This window comes from Nerophis lumbriciformis, linkage group LG11, assembly GCF_033978685.3.
Source record: "Nerophis lumbriciformis linkage group LG11, RoL_Nlum_v2.1, whole genome shotgun sequence".
In the NCBI taxonomy this organism is placed as follows: Eukaryota; Metazoa; Chordata; class Actinopteri; order Syngnathiformes; family Syngnathidae; genus Nerophis; species Nerophis lumbriciformis.
In genome coordinates this window covers 3,444,302-3,470,336 of record NC_084558.2, presented here as the reverse complement: position 1 = coordinate 3,470,336, position 26,035 = coordinate 3,444,302, and the positions used below count along the sequence as shown (strand labels likewise).

Sequence of the window (26,035 nt, the reverse complement as noted above, 5' to 3'; positions counted from 1 at the left end):
GTCTGACGTCATTCCTGACCCTTGATTGTTTCCACCTGTTTCCCATTACCCTCATGTTCTTTATAAGCCCAAGCCTCCCCTTGTTCTGTGCCAGATTGTCTCGAGCTTTCGTGCCTGTCTTGCGTTCCATGTTCATGCTCATGCCTTGCCTTGTCCCACGTCTACGTCCTTGCTTCCAGAATATCCCACGCTGTAATTTTGATTGAACTTTTTCCTCCCTCAGAGCGACTTTTGTTATCCTACCTTTTTCTACCGCAGTGGTGAGTTATAATTTTTCCTTAAAGATTTTTTCCTCAAAGTTTGTTGAGTGATTTTTTGTTTACATTGATTAGAGTAGTTAAGTTTTATAGTCTTTATTTTCTTCCTCCTGTTTGGAGCGTTTTTTGTTAAGGTTTTTTGATAACAGATACGGTGCTAATTATATCGTCCTTATTTTTGTATTCCTCCTTTTTGGAGTGATTTTCGGTTTTTCCCTTTTGGAACATTTTGTCGATAGTATTTTGTATTTCATAGTATTTGAATTTACTCGGCTCTGGAGGCTTAAAGAGTATTTCAAAATAAAAGCTTTATTTGGAATCACCTCTCTGCATCTGAGTCCCTTCCTCCGTCCAAGCCTGACAGCAATACAATAGATACCGTATTACCTCACACACCACTCTAATAGACACCATAGTTCAATTACTAGGATTAATTTCAAGAGAAATGTTGATTCTATTTATCTGTGTTTTGATGAAGACCTTACCTTTAACAAATGCCTAATGTACTCTGCAGTTGAGTAAATGAGCACTCCATAGATACCTCCATTTTTGTTTCATCTGACATCACATGGACAAAGATAAGACCTTCTGGAGGAACGTTCTGTGGTCAGATGAAACAAAAATTGAGCTATTTGGCCACAATACCTAGCAATATGTTTGGAGGAGAAAATGTGAGGCCTTTAATCCCAGGAACACAACTCCTACTGTCAAGCATGGTGGTGATAGTAATATGCTCTCAGCCTGTTTTTGCTGCCAATGGAACTGGTGCTTTACAGAGAGTAAATGGGACAATGAAAAAGGAGGATTACCTCCAAATTCTTCAGGACAACCTAAAATCATCAGCCCGGGGGTTGGGTCTTGGGCGCAGTTGGCTGTTCCAACAGGACAATGACCCCAAACACACGTCAAAAGTGGTCAAGGAATGGCTAAATCAGGCTAGAATGAAGGTTTTAGAATGGCCTTCCCAAAGTCCTGACTTAAACGTGTGGACAATGCTGAAGAAACAAGTCCATGTCATAAAACCAACAAATTTAGCTGAACTGCACCAATTGTGTCAAGAGGAGTGGTCAACAATTCTAATATTAACATTGCTGTATGTATAGTTTCGACCCAGCCGATTTGGTCACATTTTCAGTAGACCCATAATAAATTCATAAAAGAACCAAACTTCATGAATGTTTTTTTTCCTGACCAACAAGTATGTGCTCCAATCACTCTATCACAAAACAATAAAAAGTAGGGATGTCCGATAAAATCGGACTGCCGATATTATCGGCCGATAAATGCTTTAAAATGTAACATCGGAAATGATCAGTATCGGTTTCAAAATGATCGGTATCGGTTTCAAAAAGTAAAATGTATGACTTTTTAAAACGCCGCTGTACGGAGTGGTACACGGACGTAGGGAGAAGTACAGATCACCAATAAACCTTAAAGGCACTGCGTTTGCGTGCCGTCCAGTCACATAATATCTTCGGCTTTTTACACACCAGTGAATGCAAGCATACTTGGTCAACAGCCATACAGGTCACACTGCGGGTGGCCGTATAAACAACTTTAAGACTGTTACAAATATGCGCCACACAAGAATGACAAAACATATTTCGGGAGAACATCCGCACCGTATAAGTAAAATGTATGACTTTTTAAAACGCCGCTGTACGGAGTGGTACACGGACGTAGGGAGAAGTACAGAGCGCCAATAAACCTTGCGTGTCGGCCCAGTCACATAATATTAAGTTAAAGTACCAATGATTGTCACACACACACACTAGGTGTGGGGAAATTTGTCCTCTGCATTTGACCCATCCCCTTGTTCAACCCCAGGAAGGTGAGGGGAGCAGTGGGCAGCAGCGGTGCCGCGCCCGGGAATCATTTTTACTGATTTAACCCCCAATTCCAACCCTTGATGCTGAGTGCCAAGCAGGGAGGTAATGGGTCCCATTTTTTATAGTCTTTGGTATGACTCGGCCGGGGTTTTGAACTCACAACCTACCGCCCTAATATCTACGGCTTTTCACACACACAAGTGAATGCAAGTTATACTTGGTCAATAGCCATACAGGTCACACTGCGGGTGGCCGTATAAACAACTTTAACACTGTTACAAATATGTGCCACACTGTGAACCCACACCAAACAAGAATGACAAACACATTTCGAGAGAACATCCGCACCGTAACACAACATAAACACAACAGAACAAATACCCAGAACCCCTTGCAGCACTAACTCTTCCGGGACGCTACAATATACCCCGCCCCACCTCAACCTCCTCATGCTCTCTCAGGGAGAGCATGTCCCAAATTCCAAGCAGCTGTTTTGAGGCATGTTAATAAAAATAATGCACTTTGTGACTTCAATAATAAATATGGCGGTGCCATGTTGGCATTTTTTTCCATAACTTGAGTTGATTTATTTTGGAAAACCTTGTTACATTGTTTAATGCATCCAGCGGGGCATCAGAACAAAATTAGCCATAATAATGTGTTAATTCCACGACTGTATATATCGGTATCGGTTGATATCGGAATCGGTAATTAAGAGTTGGACAATATCGGAATATCGGATATCGGCAAAAAAGCCATTATCGGATATTTCTAATAAAAAAAGAGTTGTAGAAATTATTGAAAACTCAAGACAGCCATGACATGATGTTCTTTACAAGTGTATGTCAACTTTTGACCACAACTGTAAATTAAAAGCTCGCAGTTAAGTGTGGTATATTTCTGACAGACTGATGCTTTCTGAGTTTGCATAGGCGCTAGTTCAGTGGTTCTTAATCTGGGTTCGATCGAACCCTAGGGGTTCGGTGAGTCGGCCTCAGGGGTTCGGCGGAGGTCAAAACACACCCGACTCATCGTGTAAATAAAAACTTCTCCCTATCGGCGTATTACAGATACGACAACAGCAGAAGTCACACTGATTTGCAGGTGTGTAATTTTTTGTGAGTTTATGCGCTGTGTTGGTTTTGTTCTTTGAACAAAGTGATGTTCATGCACGGTTCATTTTGTGCACCAGTAATAAAACATGGTAACACTTTAGTATGGGGAACATATTCACCATTAATTAGTTGCTTATTAACATCCAAATTAGTAACATATTGGCTCTTAACTAATCATTATTACCGTATTTTCCGCACTATAAGGCGCACCTAAAAACCTCAAATTTTCTCAAAAGCTGACAGTGCGCCTTATAATCCATCCATCCATCCATCCATTTTCTACCGCTTATTCCCTTTGGGGTCGCGGGGGCGCTGGAGCCTATCTCAGCTACAATCGGGCGGAAGGCGGGGTACACCCTGGACAAGTCGCCACCTCATCGCAGGGCGCCTTATAATCCAGTGCACCTTATACACTGCAAAAAGTCAATGTTCAAAAACAAGGGAAAAAAAAATACAAAAATGAGGGGTATTTTATTTGAACTAAGCAAAATTATCTGCCAATAGAACAAGAAAACATGGCTTGTCAAGACTTTCCAAAACAAGTCAAATTAGCTAACCTCAATGAACCCAAAAATACCTTAAAATAAGTATGTTCTCACTAATAACAAGTGCACTTTTCTTGGTAGAAAAAAAAATTAGACCTTTTTGCTCAACATGTTGAAAAATATTCTTAAATTAAGTAAATGCTAGTGCCTTTATCTTGACATAATGATATGCGCTCGGCATATGATTTTTTTTTTTCATGCTTGAAGTAAGAAATTATTACTTTTAAAAAGTAGTTTTATACTTGTGAGTGTTAATGACACAGCTTTGCAACAGTTGATATTCTAGTTTCAAGCATGTTGTACTCAACATAGGTCATCACATCTCAGCAACAAGCTGTAATATCCTACTGAGATCATTTAGGACCAAAACCTTAAAACAAGTAAAACACTAACATAAAATCTGCTTCGTGAGAAGAATTATCTTATCAGACAGAAAATAAGCAAATATCACCCTTATTTGAGATATTTCATTTTACTTAGATTTCAGTTTTTGCAGTGTATATGGACCAATATTGAGCCACAACAGGGCTTGCAACTACGGGATGCATAACATAACCCCAGCCTCTACTGTAGCATCTATTCTATGCGCCTTATAATGCGGTGCGCCTTATATATGAACAAAGTTTTAAAATAGGCCATTCATTGAAGGTGCGCCTTATAGTGCGGAAAATATGGTAAGTACTTATTAATGCCTTATTCGGCCTGGCCTTATTATAACCCTAACCCTCTAACCCTGGCCCTAACCCTCTCACCTTAACCCTAACCAAATAACACAAAATTAAGTCTTTGTTACTTAGGATATGTTCCCCTAGTGTCCAAAAAACTCTAAATTAAGTCTTTGTTACTTAGAATATGTTCCCCATACTAAAGTGTTACCAAAAACACATAACTTTGTTTTGAATTTGAAAAAAATATATATATATTTTCCACTAAAGAAGGGTTCGGTGAATGCGCATATTTCATTTAATTTCATTTCATTTTTATTTATCTCCTTCATTGATGTGCATCTTTGATCGATAGAAAATTATACCACAATTATTCAATTATACATTTACACACCAATGCTTGAGAAGGAGCAGGATGAAGAAAAATCTTATATTTTCCTGCCCCCTTCAACATAATACGTAGTCTTACTTAATGGTATCATATAAACCAACAATTACATCCAAATATAACGAAAACAAACAAAAAAACACAAGTGCAAAACTTCATGAAGTACAAACCGAACAAAAAAAAGTAATATACACCTCACGGGATGATACAAAACAAATACAAAACCAGGCAAAAAAATAAGTAAAATAATAAATATAAAGCAAAATGTAAACACTTATGGCTGTCCATATGATCTTATTGTTCTGTCTTTATATATTTTTTTCAATTGGAATATGTTTTTACAATCTTTTATCTCATTGTAAAGAGAATTCCATAGTTTAACCCCCACCACTGATATACGCATTTCTTTTAAAGTTGTCATTGAATACTTATGTTGGAAATGACCTTTCTCAGAAGTGATGACAAACATTTTTGTAAATTTGCTGGTAATGTTTTACTTTTAGCCTTAAACATGACACATAATGTCTGTAACTTTACTAGCTCCTGTAATTTCAATAAACCCGAATTAATAAATAATATGTTAGTGTGTTCTAAGTAATCTACTTTATGAATAATCCTTGTAGCTCTTTTCTGTAGTTGATACAATGCCTTCATGTTACTCTTATATGTGTTCCCCCACACTTCCACACAGTAGCTGATATATGGCAATATAAGTGCACAATACAATATACGCATTGCCCTATAACCTAACACATATTTGACCTTATTTAATATAAAAATACTCTTAGACATATTTTTCCGTACATGTGCAATATGAGATTTCCATGTCAGACCGTCATCCAGTATCACTCCTAAAAATCTAAGTTCAGAAACCCTTTCAATATCAGTAATAATAATAATCAGTAATAATCAGTAACCAGTCCGTAAAACTGCTCAAGTTTGCGGATGACACTACCCTCATCGGGCTCATCTCGGATGGCGATGAGTCCGCCTACAGGAGAGAGGTGGACCGGCTGGCGTCCTGGTGCAGCCACAACAACCTGGAGCTGAACGCCCAGAAAACAGTGGAGATGATCATGGACTTCAGGAAAGTCACAGCCCCACCATCCCCCCTCACCCTGATTGACTCTCCCACCCCCGTCTCCATTGTGGACTCCTTCTTTTTTTTGGGCACCACCATCACCCAAGACCTCAAGTGGGAGTCAACCATCAGCTCCCTCATCAAGAAGGCCCAGCAGAGGATGTACTTCCTGCGGCAGCTGAGGAAACTTAAGGTGCCGACCGAGATGCTGGTGCAGTTTTACTCAGCCATCATCGAGTCCATTCTGACCTCCTCCATCACCGTGTGGTTCCCCGGCGCCACAGTCCAGGATAAGCATCGACTGCAGCGCATGGTACGTGCTGCTGAGAAGGTGATTGGCTGCAAGCTCCCATCCCTCCAGGACCTGTTCTCCTCCAGGACCAGGAGGCGTGTGGGTCGGATCACAGCTGACTCTTCTCACCCTGGACACACACTATTCTCCCCTCTCCCCTCAGGCAGGAGACTACGGTCCATCCAGACCCACACCTCCCGCCACCTGAACAGTTTTTCCCCTCGGCCATCTGGCACATGAACAATAACTCCTAACAGTCGCTCCCTAGAATTCCTTCTAAGTCTATAACAAGATCTGATAGCTCAGTTACAGCTCTTGTAATTACCAAATCTGTGTTATATGTGTTTTATGTTGCACGATTGCACCAAGAAAAATTCCTAGTTTGTGAACCCGTTCTCAAACAATGGCAATAAAACGATTCTGATTCAATATCAATTCCATCTATTGACAGTTTGATCGTTTCCTCCCTTTTCCTCTTACAAAAAATCATGAACTTTGTTTTATTTACATTTAATGATAATTTATTGACATCATCTCACAGGTGGAGAAAATCCTCAGTGCTGAACTCTGTAGAACTTGCACTTGGCTTGCTGACAACAAGCTATCCATACACTTGGGTAAAACGGAATCCATCCTGTTTGGGTCCCACGTCAACCTTAAGAAAGTCAATGACTTCACTATAAAAGTGGGTGACATTGTTATCACCAGGAAGGATGAGGTCACCTACCTAGGTTCCATTCTTGAGGCTAATCTTTCCTGTGTAAAATGGCAACCAAGGTAATCAAAAAGGTCAACCAACTAAAGAGATTTCTCTATAGAATCTCCTCTCTGGTCAACAAAAGCACCATGAGGATTCTAGCTGGAACTCTCGTTCAACCCTTTTTCGATTACGCATGCACCACCTGGTACCCTAGCACCTCCAAAACCCTCAAATCTAAACTCCAAACATCCCAGAACAAGCTAGTCAGATTACTTCTAGACCTCCACCCCAGATCCCACCTCACTCTTACCCACTTCTCCAAAGTGGGCTGGCTCAGGGTGGAGGACAGAGTAAAACAACTTGCACTAAGCCTAGTCTATAAAATCCGCTACACCTCCCTGATACCGAAGTACATGTCAAACTACTTCCTTAACGTAAATGACCGCCATAACCACAACACCAGGGGGAGCTCCACTAACCACGTTAAACCCAAAAAGGTCTAACTCATTCTCTTTCTATGCCACATCAATGTGGAATGCGCTCCCAACAGGTATAAAAGAAAGGGCATCTCGATCCTCCTTCAAAACCGCAATAAAAGTACACCTCCAGGCAACTTCAACCCTAAACTAACACCCTCCACGGATTGTTAATAATCAAATGTAAACAATCAAATGTAGATACTTTTATTGTCTATATATCTCTCTACGTCCACTACTTGCTGTACATATCCTGCCAAGTCAGACCTACACTGTTTCAATATCCATTTCTCTGTTCTCAATTGTTGATGACTGATGATAACAACCAAACCTAATCCCCCCCCCACACACACACCCCCCCCGAATTGTAAATAATTCAATGTATACACCCTGATGATTATCTTGTGTGATGACTGTATTATGATGATAGTATATATCAGGGGTCACCAACCTTTTTGAAACCAAGAGCTACTTCTTGGGTACTGATTAATGCGAAGGGCTACCTGTTTGATACACACTTAAATAAATTGCCAGAAATAGCCAATTTGCTCAATTTACCTTTAACTCTATGTTATTATTAATAATTAATGATTTTTATCTTTGTGGAAACACTGATCATCTTAATGATTTCTCACAATAAATATATATAGAAACAGATAAATATCAATATGCAACACTTTATTTTTTTATATGTTCTCTAAGTGCACATTTTTCAAATTGAACATTTTCAAATGATCACTTTAAGACAGTCTTGTGAAATCACAATATCCCATTTTAACTAGCTAGCCACTAACATGTTTTAACAAATCATGAATGACTTTGCACCATGTTTGTACAAATAATAACTCATGTAAAATACAAAAGTCAACTCTCAAATTTTTAAATAAATCATGTCACACTTTGAACTGGACACCAAATCTGTTATCTGTTTCTTTGTCAGTTAGTGAAGACCAAGTCTTTAAAATATTTTCTTGGATTTTCAAATTCTATTTGAGTTTTGTCTCTCTTAGAATTAAAAATGTAGAGCAAAGCGAGACCAGCTTGCTAGTAAATAAATACAATAAAAAAAATAGAGGCAGCTCACTAAGTGCTGCTATTTGAGCTATTTTTAGAACAGGCCAGCGGGCTACTCATCTGGTTCTTACGGGCTACCTGGTGCCCGCGGGCACCGCGTTGGTGACCCCTGGTATATATGATGGTATATATCTGTATCATGAATCAATTTAAGTGGACCCCGACTTAAACAAGTTGAAAAACTTATTGGGGTGTTACCATTTAGTGGTCAATTGTACGGAATATGTACTTCACTGTGCAACCTACTAATAAAAGTCTCAATCAATCAATCTTAAGTTTAATCATTTCCTGTTCAATAATGTTTGATAATGCTTTGCATATGACACTGGTAGGGTTCGGTACCTCCAACAAGGTTAAGAACCACTGGACTAATATAATATGTAATTTTAAAAAAGTGCAGCCTAAATAGGCTCATTATCTTAAAGCACAAAGGCGAGTGATCGTGCAAAGTAGTTATTGTGTATGCACATGCAAATGTCTCCTTCGAGGGTGTTTGCATGACTATAGTCTCACCTCCGTCAGCAGCAGCCCGCCTGTCTCCTCTCACGACCCGTCCTCTGCACCCATAATCCCCCGCGCCACGACAAGATGGAAGAAAGCAGCGGCCGCCGGAGAACAATGTTTTGGCAATAAAAATCCCAAAAAGCTGCGCGTACGAAGGCAACACGGGCACGATCCAAGCCGTCTGCGGTCATGTGTAGGTGAGCGACTATCTAACCCGGCCGCCGCGCGGGGCTTCGGCGCCGGATCTATCGAGATTTTGGCGTCGCAATGCTGGGGTGAACCGTAGGGAGATGCACCGAAAGGCAGCATCATTGTTTCTGATGCATGGGCCGTAATGCGGCTTTGCGGTATGCTAACTGTTAGCTCGCATGCTAATAGCCACTCAGCTACCGAGCTAACGAGGCTAGTTTGATTGTTATACGCACAGCCGCCTCTGAACTCAGTGTTTGTTTGAAATGAGCTCGACCGCTGGGAGTCAATATGAAGCTGGAATAAAAATATATAACTATTTTAGCCGCCCGGTAATCATTATCCGCTCGTAATTACGGCTAAAGTTAGCTATCAATAAATGGAGCGCCAGCCTCGCTCGCTCGCAGCCAGATTTCATTTCCAAGCGTCATCAAAAGCTTGGGAATGAACATTACATTCCACTGAAGCTTACTTTAGGGCCAACTTGAATGCTTCATTTAACACTATAAATACCTTGTATTCATATGTAAAGGGGGCTGGAATTGGCCAATATTGCATGAGCCACTGCTGCATTTTTAAATAGCCAATGGATGTAATCAACACATTTAGCGCAAGCTAGCTAGTGACACGGCTAATTGTTATTATGACAAAAAAAGGTAACGTTCTACTTTTTGGTTTATGCCGTTACGTGTAAAATAACCTCACGACGATATATTGTGGGTTTTCAAGCGACTTGCTCGTTTTTGGAAGGTGAGAAACTCGATGATGTATTGATTGTTTCATTGTGGCAAGCCGGCTAGGCATGCTAACAAGCTGGCTAACTATTATCTGCTGCTCTCTTGTTAAATGTGTCTTTCTATGACTGACGCTTCTTTTTAGGGGATGAATAATAAATAAAAAAAATTCCACTGCTAACATAGCGTTTAGTCACAGGACTATGCCCGAGTCGAATTACTCAAATGTCAAAGCGCGTTTGACCTAAATACCGTTTGTTTTAGGCAAGACCACTGAGGCGTCTAATTAGCAGTTTAAACCGATGGAGCCACGGGTTTTCTCCACATTTAGAAGAGGAATAAAACAACAATACTACTTGTCTAATCTTCAAATGCATGGCATTTTTGCTCAATCATCCCCACCCAAAAAAAATGCGGTATAAATAATGTCAACACAACTTTCAGTAAAATGTTGGCGATTGTGTCTGTATTAATTAAAATGTATGTATAGATTTGTTTTCCCCATGTATCCTTTTCTATACCGCTTCTCAGGTGGCGCCTCCAACCAGGACAAATTGCCTGTCAATTACAGATGTAGACAAAATATTCACATTCAGAATCAGAATCAGAATCAGCTTTATTGTCATTACGCAAGGTAACGAGATTGAGACCATTCCATACAGTGCGATGTGTGCATGCTAGAAAAACAATGTGCAAATATATAAAAATATAAAAAATGTAGAAGTGCAATGAATATGGTGTGAAATGAATATATACATGAAAAAAAAAAACAGGGTGGTTGGTGGAATGGGTTATTGCACCGAAGAGAAGGCAGCATTCACACCACCATTTGCAAACAGCTAAAATTATACACAAAGCAAACTATAATCTGCTACCCAAGAATACACAACAATTCTTCTTAACAAAAGAGGAGAAATATAATCTTAGAGAAAAATGTCATTTAAAACATTTGCACGCACGTACAACACTTAAGACATTCAGTATATCAGTATGCGGAATTAAATTATGGAAAGGATTAAGCAAAGCAATCAACAATGTACTACTATGATCCACTTCAAGAAACTCTTCAAACTTAAAGTGTTTAAAAAGTACAAAGAAGAAGAACCATGATAAACATTTTTAATGTATCTCATCCATCCATCCATTCATTTTCAAGATAATCTTGCTCCTCACCATATGAAATATAACTTACTTCACCAATTATTATTTATTTATTTATTTATTTTTATTGTTATTATTTATGAAGTATATTGTGAATAAATTGAGAACAGGAAGTGAACAAAAGTTTTAGCAACTGCTAAGTAAAGGAAAAGGGGTGGGATTAGATAAGTTCTGTTTCTCCCTACACTTTTTCGAACATGTTCCAAAGAGAAACTGGAAATTGTGATGTATCATGTTTTATGCATGCATGTTCGAAATAAACTCAAACTCAACTCAACTCAACCACTAGCTTGGAATATATGACGAGATAATAGTTCAGCAAAAAATATGTATATATTATAATGAATACATGTGCAGAAATATAAAAATCGTGCAACTCTGGTCAGTGAACCAGATAGTAAAAGGATAAGAAGAACGTTTACAGCAATTGGCACTGTGATCCAACACTTCATAATTTGTTCTTTTCATTTAGATCAATGATGGCGACGAAAACCGATGTCAAACATGGCCCGCCACTGCTGAGACTTTTTTTTGAGTACGATCTGTCACTTGTGAGTTGAAAAAGAGCTTCCTGGTGAACACAGTTTGGCGCTAATGAATGATAGAAATGTGTCAGTCGATAGAGTTTTTAATACTATCGTGATAATGCAACAAGCGAACAAAGGCGTTAGTGGTTAATGTTCCTCCACAGTGCCGCTTCTAAATCAATAATCCTGGCCTCAGTGGCGGAAAATAAACTGTTTCTTACAAGTAACTTTATCACTGGAGGACAAGGAATAGCTTGATCTGATAAACTACACACCATAGAAGGATACAAAAAGCATAGCTAACTGCTAAACTAGAGCTCTAGATTGTAAACGGGTGAGCAGATCCATACTAAGCATATGGTCGATACTACAATGATTAGATCAATATTTTTTGTAATCACAAAATCATATTTTGTTGTGATTGTTTCCAAATTTAGGAATAAAGAGCCAATTGTATTTTCTTAGGTTTTTATACACTATTAACTATTATAAATCGTGTATGTAATATAAATGACTATGGAAATAATTGAAGTATTAATTGATATTTTTACACAGCTATCATGTGTTTTTGTTGAATTGGTAAGGCCAATCAATACTGCCCCTGCAACTACTTGGTATTGGATCGATGCCCAAAACTAATGCACTCGTCCAAACAACAAAGTAAGTGTTTAGTCCATTTTAACAGAAGTGTCAATGGATCCGCGTTACAACAGAAGGTAACCAGATATTTAACAGTAAACAAGCAAATAGCTTAATGATAATACTTTTGAGAAAATATAATGACTGGAAATGATGCAGTATGTTACCACATACATCAACAGCTAAATTAGGAGCCTTTGTAACCCATTTTAAAAATGGTTCTGTTATCATTTAAAAAAAAAAGTTTAGTTTTCAAGAGTGTACAATACGGCCAGAAAAAGTAAATGGGTATGTTTCTAGTCTGTTCTTTTCTTCATTATTTGTAAAGACAATCTCGAAGTCTCTGACTACTTAAACAAATAAATATAGCGTCAAAGTTGCTTAGTTGGCAACACTGATTCCATCTGTTATGTGTTCTTATTCTCTGGCAAACCAGGTAAACACCAGACGTGGGACTCTTTGGGCACGTCATGAGTCGATTATAATTGAGGGCCTATGATTCGATTATAAATCGATTAATTATACATGTATCATTATTATATTGTACATTATTATTTTATTGTGAATATATCATATATTATTATATATTGTAAATGTATATGTCGACTTCTCCAGGGTGTAATCCGCCTTCCGCCCGAATGCAACTGAGATAGGCTCCAGCACCCCCCACGACCCCGAAAGGGACAAGCGGTAGAAAATGGATGGATGGATGTCTACAAGACTCTATACCTTCAGCTACTGATGTTTGCAGTATTGCGTAATTTCCGGTTTAAATAAAAGTCCCTACTTGGCGAGCAGGCATTCTTGTTTTAATAGTTGTGCCTTCTAAAACCACAGATTGTCTAGACACTTTAGCTTCAGTCGCCATAAACTTGCGGCTCAAAGGCGTGGGTCGTCTATCTGCTCATTCATATTAATAACTGACAGACGTGTTGCCGCACTGTGTGGATATTATTGTTTCTCCTGACTTAATAACATCTACTTGCTATTTTCCTCTTTTTAGCTGGTTACCTTCTGCTGTAAGGTGGTTCCTGTTAGTCTTCTGTTGAAGTGTAAATGTGTTTCTTGTCACTAATTCACATTCAAGCTAGCTTAGCGCTGCGGCTCGTCCTGCTTGTCCTCTCCTCCTCCGTCCTCCGTGGGTCCGAGCTAATACATAACTTTAAAAGAATGTTCGCTAATGGTTCTCCTTTGGTTACCCGGTAGTTCGAATCAAACTTAGAAGTAACGTTTAAAGAACATTGTCATTAATGCCGCATTCTAAAACTCTCTGCATTGCTGTATTTAACATATATGTTTGGACATTTGTCCTTCGATTCATGAGTATATTCAATATTCAAAAATATCACATTTGTTATATTTTATTATTTATTTTAATTATACAGTCCTGCACTTTTAGTTCCTACTTGTTTCCGTACATCCGAATAGGGAACCGACGTGTGTTGATAAGAAAAGATAAGCGCGGGGACAGACTATGGTCCATTTTGGGGTAAACATTTTTTTTTTTAACTGCCACACTGTGGAGGTAATTCTTCCTGTTTTATCCACTATTTATTCGCTCTTTGCAGCCCTCAGTTTTAATTTATTTCGCTCTGTACAGAAAATCGACAGTGAGATGGTGCAACCAAAACTGATGGTTAATGCTGTTAAGCAGTTGGCTGTTTAGCGTGTCCCTCTCTTTTCACGACTACTTCCTGTTTGGCTATCTTACCAGACTGCTAGTGCATTTGTTGATGCAACCAACCCAAGCTTTATTCTTGCCTTTTTTTTCCGACCATCAGCCATAGTATGCGAAAATAACTTTTATTGTCATGAAGTGATTGTATGTCTCTGTCCTTTCTTCCAGGGTGTTCTCCTGCATTCCTCTCTAGATTGATTGGCGTGGCTCACCCCTGCACAACACCATGAGTATTATCCAAGACAAAATAGGCAATGAGTTTTTGCGCAACGGTGGCATGGACCCCAACTTTGCACCGGGCATGCTCATGTTCAGCCACCTGCCACCCGTCACCAGCTTCACGCGACTGACGTCGCAGACGGTCATGGGTGACCTCCCGCAGGAGATGATCCTCAAGAAGGAGCGTGACTCGCCGCCGGACCATCACCACCACCACCACCATCACAACAACAACCAGGGCGCCGCCACCGCTAACACGGGGGGCTTCCTCCACAGCATGGGCATCAAACAGGAGCGGCTAAGCGAGCTGGATTATCGCATGCCTCTCTACGGTGGAGGAGGAGCAGGAGGCGGCGTGGGGATGAATTGCGGCGTAGCGGGCGCCGGGAAAAGCGGGAGCGACATGCCGGACATGTCTTACGGCAACCACCACCAAAATCCCCATAACATGCTGCTGCATGATCTCAGCCACAGCAATGTGCGCTCCCTTGGAGAACCGGTCAGTAGTGGTTGGGAATGCTTCACATTTCTAGCAACTTGAAACCATGAGATCATTTAAATTGTGCTTTGATTGTAGATGTCAGGACGATCGGGTAAAGAGCCAAAAGAGCCCTCAGGTAAAAGAGGCAGGAGGACCAATGGGGATGGACAGGGAGGCAAAGCCCGACGGAAACGCAACGACTCTGCAAAGGTTAGTTAGCCATCCTACCTAAACAATCCTCAATTTGAATGCTGCCTTCTCATCGAGGTCCAAAAATATCTTACATTTCGCACAAAGAGCTTGAAATTTATTGCAATTTCTGACTGTTGAATACATTTTAAATGTCTAGAATTTCACTGGCGCACCATGTTTCCATTATCAGTATAAAAACTTACCACGGGACGATGAGGAATTTAGAGAATTAATTAAAAATGTAGGAATTATTTTTACAAACTGTTTACAAATGACAAAATATTATAAAATATAATTTTAGTGCTCAAAAGCATTAAAAACCTAAGAATACATTACTTTGTTTTGTCATAAGACAATATACAGGGGAACAAAATAGATACTTTGTTTCACATTTATTTGTAGATTTAATCAAATCAAGTAGGGCTGCAACAACTAAATGATTAACTTAAGAAGAAAGCTACAATTTATTCTATGTTGCTTTAATTAATTGTTTAATGAGTAACCAAAAGATATTGATCAAATCTGTGTCCATGGGAATCTTGATTATGCGTACATTGTTTAATAAAGCACACATGTTAAATGTGAACTTTTAATTGTAAGGATATAGATTTACTGGGGAAAAAGTTATGGTAAGCAAAATATTTGTTTATTTTCCATAAAATATGGATTGAGGTTATAAAGTTGTTTTATCTGATTAAAAATCATCAATACATTACTCAATTACAAAAATAATGGGTAGCTGCAGCCCTAAAATCCTTTTCTTTTATAACAGTCACAAAAATATTATTTGGAACATTATTATTCTGACTGAAAAATATTTAGATTCTTGTTACATTGTACATAAATTACTTAATTTATGTAGTATAACATCTTTCTCCTCGTAACTGTATGACATCATTTTTTTAATTAAAAAAATGTGATTGTAGCAATATTGCAACCTTTTGTGGTTATATTATGACATAATTACCACAATAATGTTTTTATATGTATCTCCTGTAAGATTAAAATTATATTCTTCTAATATTAAAACACCATTTTCTCTCTGCCCCTCTCTTATCAAATTTGAAATAAATCTGTTGTTTTTCAACAGGATAGTCTTATTAAAGTTCTCTGGTATGGACTTGACTACAATTTTCTATATTTCCATAGCATTTTTGACAATCCCTCCATGTTGCTACTTTTTGTAGTGCAATGCCATCATTTTATATCAACAATCCAAACTAATCATTATTGTCATTGTTATGTATAATACCTTTAATTGTAAGCTATTGGAGAATGCTTGGCTTGGTTTGTGTTAAATGAGTTTAATATGACGCTGATGGTTGTGGCATCATCCCCCCCTACCATGGTCCTGTCCTTCCAGGCTATGATGTTGGATGCAGACGGAGCCTGCCTGTCCCCCAACTCCAAGCCACATATCTGCGAGCACTGTAACGCTGCCTTCCGCAGCTCCTATCATTTGCGCAGACATGTGCTCATACACACAGGTGAGCGGCTTTCACTGCTTCTTTTTCTTTCTGTCTTGTTGCAAAGCTTTAGACCCAAAGGACATGAAAAACGGTGTCAAGTGAGCATAGCGTCATCTCTCCTTCACCACATGTGCCTAAGAGCGGACTGTCAGGGGGATGACTCATTGATCACTCATGTCTTTCTGGACGTATTAGTCAGTGCCTTTGCTGGGAATTTCTCACCCGTCTATGGGAAGGATAGCTAAATCAAACGTTTGTCTTTGTCTTAAAGTCAAAAAAAGGTGTAATAGATGTATTTCTGCTGAGCTGTGATTAACGTGGGTGGGCGGATGGTTGTACTTTTGATCGCACAGGTGAGAGGCCTTTTCGGTGCAGTCAGTGTAACATGAGCTTCATTCAGAAGTACCTCCTCCAGCGGCACGAAAAAATCCACAGTGGTGAGTGTCTTGTTTCTTTCCCCCCCTATATCTTAGGAAATATTGCATTCAAATTGTAACCATTGTGTGTCGTTCCAGGGGAGAAGCCTTTTAGCTGTGACCAGTGCAACATGCGTTTTATCCAGAAGTACCACATGGAGCGACACAAGCGGACGCACAGCGGCGAGAAGCCGTATCGCTGCGATACATGCCAACAAGTAGGCCACAACACACTTTAAACATGCATTTGTCATTTTTATCTGAAAATCATTTCTTTATAATTCCCAGTTCATGATAGTGTCTGGGAATATATTATTTTTGGCGTTATATTTTGTAGTGTATATAACAGTATTAGGGATGTGATTTTTACCACAACGCAAGATTTGAATCCGATTCTTGGTGTTATGATTTGATTTAGAGTCAATTCTCGAGTTAAACCTATTCTCACAATATATTTGGTATAAAAACTATAATTCAACCTTTTCAAAACAGGTTACAGGTTACAAATGCTTGTACAAAAGTTGAAGTATACGTGCATCAAGTAAGCGTGGAGATGATGTAAGGGACATCTATTGATTATAAATATAATGACATTAGTTTTACGGGCATGGGATTTTTCCATCTATAGTCGGTCATCCGTCTTTTTTATCTCTGTAAAAATATTTAAAAAAAATTTCGTTCATTGCCGACCTGCATTGTGTTAAAATCTTGATCTGTCTCTTTGCCATACCTGCCAACAACTACGGTTTTCCTGCAATGAGTACGGTTTTGATAATCCAGTGGTAAAAACTACGGTTTTCCATTAAAAATGATTGAACTTAAAAATCAAAGCTATGTAGTGAAGCAACTCCACGGGCAGGGGACAAAATATACGGGAAACATCGATGATGACTGGTTGGTTTACGTATAAGAAAATCCATGACTGGTTGGTTGGTTTACTATGATGAGTCACAATTGGTTAAGATTAGGGCAAAACATTACGGACAGGCCAATCAGAGGCAAGATAGGGCGGGTCATCGAACCAGAAAGGGAAATCACAACAGATGTGCACGTGCACATCCCAAATGACAACAAGAGAGTTGGAGAAGAGAAGAGGGAATATTCAAGGGGGCGATTTATATATTTAAAAAACTAGTGGAAGATGGCAGTGGGATTCTCTTCTTTAGATTTTTCTCTTAGCGATGTAGATGCCGTCCAAGAAACCCACAACGCGTCTACTTGGCCACATTTGGACAAATGTATGCATCTGGATAAAACAATGGCCAACACATTCATTTTAGTTGTTCACCATGTAAGCCCAAATCAAAACTGCTCTCGACATGGAAGTCGTGGAATACACATTTAAGAACACACATGATTGTGGCAAACATGTGATTACTTTTGCTACAGCCTGTCTAAATTATACATTTTATTTTCATTGGTGTTTTAGAACAAGACAGTAGCTGACATTTTGGTCATTATTTCTACTGTTTATATTTTGACATTGAATAGTTCAATCATTTGGAAACATAAACAACATGACTGCAATATATTTATTTCATGCTATAAATCACAAATGGCTATTCAGATAAAGGAAGTTAGCTAATAGAATAAACATTGTTTGTACTCTTTATGATTTTTACATTTGGAGCAGTTAGAAGTGGAGAGGGAGTCGAAGAGACAGAAATTAGCTATAAATTCCAAGGCGCAATCCACTAAAGCAGAAACAAAAAGGAAAATGCAAGCTGCTCAGAAATTTGCCAGAAAGGCTCATGTCAGAGCCATCAAATCAAAAATGCCAAAGTAATGTGTAAATGTAAATAACTAGATGTACCATCTGTGGCTGTGAAGTGAACACTAGTAAGTTTGTATAGAGTAGGCTAACCCATGTGTTCCTGTGGATGTCAACACAAGTTGTAATAACATAGTGACTAAAACAGACATAGTGATTCATTTGGATGAATGGGGTATGTACTTATTGATATTTTTTCAATTCTTTAAACACTAAAACATCTTTAAATGTTGTTTTTTTTGGTAATGTTTGCATGTTCAATTGCTGAAAAATCAGGAACTTCGGCTTTGGGTGCCACCTGGCTGGGGACCTGCGGCCCTCAGACCCCCTGCTTATTTTCAGTCTTTTTCATTAGGTTCAAATCACATGCCTGGTTTTACCCTACTGATGATGTTGTTCCAATTGTATTTTTTGTATTTATTATTATGAATGGATTTAGAATAGGGATAATAAGAATCGCAATTTGGATGTGAATATATTATTTTAGCACCCCTAATTACTATGCTTTGTTTTTATACTTATGACTTAATTTTTTTCTCTACTTTTATAAAGTTTACTTTTTAGTTTTAAATAATAATTAAATATGAGTTCGCTTTTTCCACACTGTGATCAGAGTGTTTATTTAGTAACTGGGAAAGAACCCAGCATTTATTTTAGGGATCTCTATTTGTACAGAAACATTTTTAATAGTATTCTTGATTTATTTGTATTTTATTTATAATTATTTGAAATTATAATAAATATATGTATTTATTTTGGATGATATAATTACAATATTGAAATAGATGGTATGATGATTTAATAATACTATTAAATATGTTTTATTGGAAATTATACACATATGAATATAATAGTCTACATTATTGCTGCTATTGTCTCTTAGTGAAGTTCACCAGTTATTAGTTAGAGCTGCATATTTAAATGCCAGCTGTACAGTTGTCTGCTGTGTTGTGCAGGTGTTATGTTGTGATAGTTACGTCTATTGTTAGTTTTTTACCTACTGGGGTAAAAACAATGGGTGGCATTTTATTTGTGGTGGTTAATGAAGGAATGGCGTCCATTAGAGCAGAGGCCGCAACTACAGTAATAAATGTCATGCAAGTAATATGTTCCTAAAGTGAAAACCTGTTCTTGTCTTCAGTTTTTTTCAAGAACTGACCGGTTACTGAAGCACAAGCGGACATGCGGAGAAGCCATAAAGAAGGGCCTGGACCCAAACATGCTGGAGTTCAGCGACGAGCTCGGCCAGGGCAGCTATTCACTCACTCAGGGAAACGCCACCACCTCTGGACGTAAGCGAGCCAAGTCCAAAAACGGGGAAGGCGGCGAGCGCAAGCGGAAGAAGAACGTGGTGGCGTCATTGGCGTCCTCAGAGGCGATGGCGCGTGACCTAGGCCTGCAGGACTTTGGCATGGAGCAACCCTCAGGCTCAGGCCCCGCCATGCAGGGGCGCACTCCCAAACTCGTGTTCAAGAAAACAGGCCGCAAGAGCCTGGATAAGAGCCTCCTTTCTCTGGAAGACAGTACTGATGGACAAAAACTGTTAGGCCAAAAAGCTGTGTCTCTGGATCACGTGGAAGCTTCTGGGCTGGATAACATGGGTCTCCTCCAGGGGGGGGCCAAGCAGGGGCCCACCACCAACAGCAACTATGACGATGCCATGCAGTTTGTAAAAAAACGGCGATATCTCCACGCTGTCAACAACGACTACGGCGCGGGCTCTCTCCACATGGCGTCGCAGGGGAGCAGCGTCATCCAGGCTTCTTTGGGGCCCGAACCCACGCTGGCCATGCTGGACACTTCGCCGCTGGAACTCAAGCACGACAAGTCGGGCATCCCGGATGAGGTGCTGCAAAGCCTGCTGGACCACTACAGCCATAAACCGGAAGGAGCGCACCATCACGATGTGGCGTTCGACCTGTCAGATCACCCGCACCACGTTGACCTCCAGCCGGCGGCCCCCGTCACCCCCGAGCTGGAGGACGAAGCTGCCAACGGCGGCGATAAAACCGCAGTGATGAGCGAGTACTCCAAATTCCTCCTGCAGGCGCTGGAGCGCACCAGCCACAGCGGACCCTTCCCCAGCCTCGGCCCCACGGGTCCTTTCCCGCTCCTGTCCAGCAGCTCCAGTCCCACCGGGCCGCTCTTCTCCGACAAGCACGTCTACAGCACATCGCCGCTGGATTGCGGTTACCCCCCCACCGTATCTTCCCCGCTGCCCATCGCCGCCACCTCTTCGACGTCCTCTTCGTCCTCCTCCAAGTCCCACTACGGCATGCTGGTGGGCTCCCCCTCCCAAACGGGCTTCCACCTCAGTCTGGAGCCCAGCAGCCACCAGCAGTTGACTCCATCTCAGGAGCTGACGGAGCAGCTGGAGAAGCAGCACTCCCCTGGAGCCTTCAGCCTACCCCAGGACCTGACCGCCCAGGCGGACGGCTCCAAGGGGCAACCAGCCAAAGCCGGGGGGAGCGCCGCGCCAGCCAACGGCTCCAGCTACTCGGAGCTGTCCCCCTTGAACCCCCCTAAAGAAACCACGTACCAGATTGAGAATTTCGCCCAGGCCTTTGGCTCCCAGTTCAAGTCAGGGCGCCGCACGCCTCTCAGCTACGGCAGCGACCCCCCCAGCGCAGAGGTGGACCACAGAATACGGACTCCAGTGTCAGAATTCTCAGGGTATAGCAGTTTGCTAGCTGACGTCAGCGAGCCAGCGAGTACAGGATCAAAAACCCCGACAAGCCAAAGTTTCAGATAAGGGTCAAACGAGGTGAACCCAGTTGGGGTCAGGGGGTGCTCTTCTTGTCCACCTGCACCCCCATTTTGTTCTTGAAGCAAAATATTCTTGATTTTTTTTTTTTTTTTTTAAACACTGCCATTAAATGTTGATGCAAACACGACCAGGGAGGGTCCGCCATGGCCTCAAATGCAATTTGTTTCTTTTTTAAACTTCTCGTTTCTATTTAGTCGCTTTACAAGTAGTGATTTTTTGATATGAGCGTACAACGGTAGATTTAAATGTCATTTGAAAAAAACAAAACATTTAGAGGGTAGAGATGAACTTTTCCTTTTTTCTTTCTGAACCCTTTTATCAATCAGCATACCATAAAGTAATAATGTTGTGGCAGGGAAAGCCCAGAACTCAAATGGCAAAAAAAAAAAAAAAAAAAAGTATATATTGTCTGTTACAAGAAACGTATGAACTCAGGAAATAGTCAAAATTGTGTAATAAGACTTTGTATGATGATGCAATTAGCACAGTTTTTACAGGTGTACTTTGAAACAGACCTTTTGATTTTGTTTTGTCTTTTGACAATTTGACTACACGCGATCATGCTTGGTGTCTCCTGCGTGGGTCTTGGTCCAAATGACGGCACCTTTGTGTCGGAGATGAAACACACCAGCCTGTAGGAAAAGACTTGGGAACACACCAAGTCGCCTCACTCCTTTGCTGTTTTGTTTTGTTTTTTTGTCAACGGAATCAAACAAGCACTTTTTTTCAACATATCACCATTGGAAACAAAACCCATTCAATTTGTGCTTCATTATTTTTAAAGGAGAAAACTGTGAAGAGGGGTCAGGGGAGGGTGGGATTATGGTTTTAATAGGGGGGGGGGCGCTGAGTCAGCATGGGCATTTTTACTGTGTGTTTTGTTGCTAGAAAGGGGAGGGTGGGTATTTTTCTTGTGTAAAAAGAGGATTTGCCATAACTTTGTTATACAATATTTTGAGAGTAGCTCTTTGTATTTAAATGTCTTTTTTTTTTTTGGTTTTGAAAGAGCTTTTTGGCTAACATGCTGGATCCCACAACCCTTTTATTTATTCTCCACACTTGTTTGTAGCAGCAATGCAAGCAGAAGAGTTAATTTATACTACACGCCTCCTTGAATATGCAGCAGCCTGCACTCACAAGAATGAACAATGGCCTTCTTTGTCTTCCGTGGTTTTAAAGCCATCCTCGCTATCCCGGCAGCCAGGGTTGATATTTAATTTAGTCGCCGTAACACAGACCCCGGGGTTTTTTTTGGTTTTGTTTGTTTTGTTTCGTATTTTTACCCCAAAAGCTGCTCCGATCAGCGGGAAGAAAAGACTTGACTGAGCAGCCGCGTCACTCCAAACACTAACTATGCTTTTAATAAATGGGAGAGTGAGGGGTGGAATTTTTAAAGACAATAAGATTGACTAAATATACCTCATATCACAACAAGCGTAAGAAAAGCAGGGACACGCGTTTCATGTATGTAGTGGAAATATTTGTAGAATAGCGTCGACATATTGTATAATCATTTTTACACTGTTTACAATGATAGAGAGCAAGTGACTTGTCAAAATGCAAAATGTATTTTTTTTAATTTTTTTTTTTTTAATGTAAAAACATCCATGCCAAGCAGTGTTGCATTCTAGATGCCTCATAGGACACTCTTTTTTTTCTCTCTCATGCTATATCCCTTATTTTTGTTACTTGCCATAAATGTCTTTTTGATATGAACTCTAGAAGGATATTGTTTACAAAAAAATGTACAAAAACACTAAAAACGTGTGTTCGGGTTTTTTTTTTTTTTTGAGTTTTTATAAAGCATGCATGATTTTATGGCTTTTTTGTTTCTGTCTGTCACCTCAATACCAAATGTTGTAGCAGAAGCCTCCCCTGTTCCTTTGTCTTTGTAGTTGTAGACCCTCGTGACATGATTTCCCAGGCTGTACTTGTTATTGAGACGATGAAAGGATTAGAGAAGCCAATAAAAACATTTTGTTACGAAAATAATCGATTGTCTCATTTTAATGACGGTCCACGTTGCAAGTGAAAGAAACCCTCCCGTTAGCTGCCACAAGGTGGGGCTGTTTCTTACCAATCACCTGCATTGTATTAATGCTGTATGGATATGGATGGTACTTAACAGTAGTTTGTACTATATAACATTGAAGGTACATAGTATATGACATCCATTGTATATAGATAGTACATTGTCTAAATCGTTTATGGAAGGTATATCAGTATGATATAATGCATGGATGGTGAATATTATGTACATTCATATACATCCATCCCTTTTCTACACTTCTAGTCACAGGTAAGCTGGAGCCTATCACAGTTGACGGTGACTGGCAGGGTACGCCCCTAGAATGGTTGCCAGCCAATCACAGCATTAGTATACAATAACGCCTATAAACATTGTAAGTAGGAGATACATACTAGTTATGCTAAGGTACTGCATAGTGGGTCAAATGAAGGTGGGCTATATACTAGTATAGTGTACTAGTGGGTTAATGGAAGATACATACTATTATTTCATAATGCATGGAAGGTACATACTAGTAGTGGGTCAATGGACGATACATACTAGTATTCCATAAGGCATCAAAGGTACATACTAGTATACTAGTAGTGGGTCAATGGAAGGCACATACTAGTATTCCATCAGTGACGTGCAGTCAGGGGAGGCAGGTGAGGCGGGGCCTCACGTGCCATCATGGAAAGAAAAAAAATTAAATTGTTATATGTATCCAGTGATTATACTATAAAGTTATTTTCCATTTAACTTCACCAGTTTTAGATTATTTTTATTCAAAATCGCTGAATTTTCACATTTGCCGTTGAAATACTGGGAAGAGACTTGCGGTGATCAGCAGCCAGTTGAGGCACGTCACTGAGTTGTGCCTCACCATGAATTGCGCAATGACTCCGCTAACTGCTGGCCTGCTGTGCAGTGAGACCGTATTGCTATATGAATTATATTATACATTTCCATAGTTTAGTTAGCTGAGGTATATAATGTACAGTGTATTTTGTCAACAACTGTATGTGTGGAACGTATTTCTTGTGCTGAGCAATCATAAAACTGCTGCGAAGACGCACTGTGTGAGGCTCGCAGTAATCCCGCCTCCTGGTGGTAGAGGGCGCTAGTGATCCCAGAGATCATTTTTGCGACTACTCGGCTGCAGAAGAAGTGACAACAAGCAGCAACAGTTAGCGATAGTTTATTTTTTCCTCTTGCCTGGACTTTTAACATGGAGGATTACATATCTAAAATAAAATAGTTTTCTAAACTGGACTTTCAATTGAAGCAGGAGGTAATAATTAAAGGAAGATCTCCATCGAGACAGAGAGACTTTTAAAACTGAAGAAAGATAAGGAAGACTTCTATAAACAAGTTATCGATGCTTTTGTTCAGAAGGAGCGACGCATGGACTTCATTTATAAGTAAAGGTAAGACCATAATAACTTTTTTGTGTGCTACAGTTTGTATGTGTAAAGTTAAAGTTAAGTTGAAATACCAATGATTGTCACACACACTATGTGTGGTGAAATTTGTCCTCTGCATTTGACCCATCCCCTTGCTCACCCCCTGGGAGGTGAGGGGAGCAGTGGGCAGCAGCGGCGCCGCGCCCGGGAATCATTTTTGGTGATTTAACCCCCAATTCCAACCCTTGATGCTGAGTGCCAAGCAGGGAAGAATGCTGGTATGAGCTTTTAAACATAACCCGTTAACTGTTGCCAATCAAATGGTGAATAAGATACTCTTTAGGGTTCAATGTTTGTAAATCTGACTGTGATGAAGTCAGTGCCTCACCAGCCATCAAACTCACCGCACGTCACTGTATTCCATAATGCATGGATGGTGCATAGTAGTACGGTATACTAGTAGTGGGTCAATGGAAGATACATACTAGTATTCCATATACTAGTAGTGGGTCAATGGAAGGCACATACTAGTATTCCATAATGCATGGATGGTACATACTAGTGTACTAGTAGTGGGTTAATGGAAGATACATAGTAGTATTCCATAATGCATGGAAGGTACATGCTAGTATTCCATAAGGCATTGAAGGTACATACTAGTATACTAGTAGTGGGTCAGTGGAAGGTACATACTAGTATACTAGTAGTGGGTCAATGGAAGGCACACACTAGTATTCCATAGGGCATGGATGGTACACACTAGTATACTAGTAGTGGGTCAATGGAAGATACATACTAGTATTCCATAAGGCATAGAAGGTACATACTAGTATACTAGTAGTGGGTCAATGGAAGGCACATACTAGTATTCCATAAGGCATGGATGGTACACACTAGTATACTAGTAGTGGGTCAATGGAAGATACATACTAGTATTCCATAATGCATGGAAGGTACACACTAGTATACTAGTAGTGGGTCAATGGAAGATACATACTAGTATTCCATAATGCATGGAAGGTACATACCAGTATAATAGTAGTGGGTTAATGGAAGGCACATACTAGTATTCCATAATGTATGGAAGGTACATACCAGTATACTAGTGGTGGGTTAATGGAAGGCACATACTAGTATTCCATAATGTATGGATGGTACATACTAGTATACTAGTAGTGGGTCAATGGAAGATACATACTAGTATTCCATAATGCATGGAAGGTACATACCAGTATACTAGTGGTGGGTTAATGGAAGGCACATACTAGTATTCCATAATGTATGGATGGTACATACTAGTATACTAGCAGTGGGTCAATGGAAGTTACCTACTAGTATTCCATAATGCATGGAGGGTACATACTAGTATACTAGTAGTGGGTCAATAGAAGATACATACTAGTATTCCATAAGGCATGGAAGGTACATACTAATATACCTGTAGTGGGTCAATGG

General features: G+C 39.9%; 2 protein-coding genes across 5 annotated transcripts in view; one reads left to right on the top strand and one right to left on the bottom strand.

Moving 5' to 3' along the window:
- LOC133611016 (G protein-activated inward rectifier potassium channel 1-like) overlaps positions 1–9,078 on the bottom strand; it is a 46,962-nt gene extending 37,884 nt beyond the window's left edge. Inside the window, exon 1 of the mRNA XM_061967858.1 lies at positions 8,936–9,078. The gene's annotated coding sequence lies outside the window, so the exon portion shown is untranslated. The remainder of the gene's footprint in view (positions 1–8,935) is intronic.
- Positions 8,914–21,291, top strand: znf281b (zinc finger protein 281b). Of its 4 annotated transcripts, none has more exons than XM_061967854.1 (7): positions 8,914–9,119; positions 14,023–14,572; positions 14,651–14,764; positions 16,110–16,233; positions 16,560–16,652; positions 16,731–16,849; positions 19,544–21,291. In XM_061967854.1, the coding sequence occupies exons 2-7, from the start codon at positions 14,081–14,083 to the stop codon at positions 21,152–21,154; spliced, it is 2,553 nt and encodes an 850-aa protein (XP_061823838.1). In that variant the 5' UTR covers positions 8,914–9,119; positions 14,023–14,080; the 3' UTR covers positions 21,155–21,291. The 4 variants fall into 4 exon arrangements, with proteins under 4 accessions (XP_061823838.1, XP_061823837.1, XP_061823840.1 ...); XM_061967853.1 differs by having other exon boundaries at positions 8,914–9,123; XM_061967856.1 differs by having other exon boundaries at positions 8,915–9,123; positions 16,569–16,652.
- The last annotated feature ends 4,744 nt before the right edge of the window (positions 21,292–26,035 follow it).

Bases quoted from the DNA above. Each gene is read 5' to 3' on its own strand.
- znf281b (XM_061967854.1), top strand. From the start codon at position 14,081: ATGAGTATTATCCAAGACAAAATAGGCAATGAGTTTTTGCGCAACGGT. The intron at 14,573-14,650 runs GTCAGTAGTGGT...CTTTGATTGTAG, and splicing joins TGCGCTCCCTTGGAGAACCG to ATGTCAGGACGATCGGGTAA. The intron at 16,234-16,559 runs GTGAGCGGCTTT...GTTGTACTTTTG, and splicing joins ACATGTGCTCATACACACAG to ATCGCACAGGTGAGAGGCCT.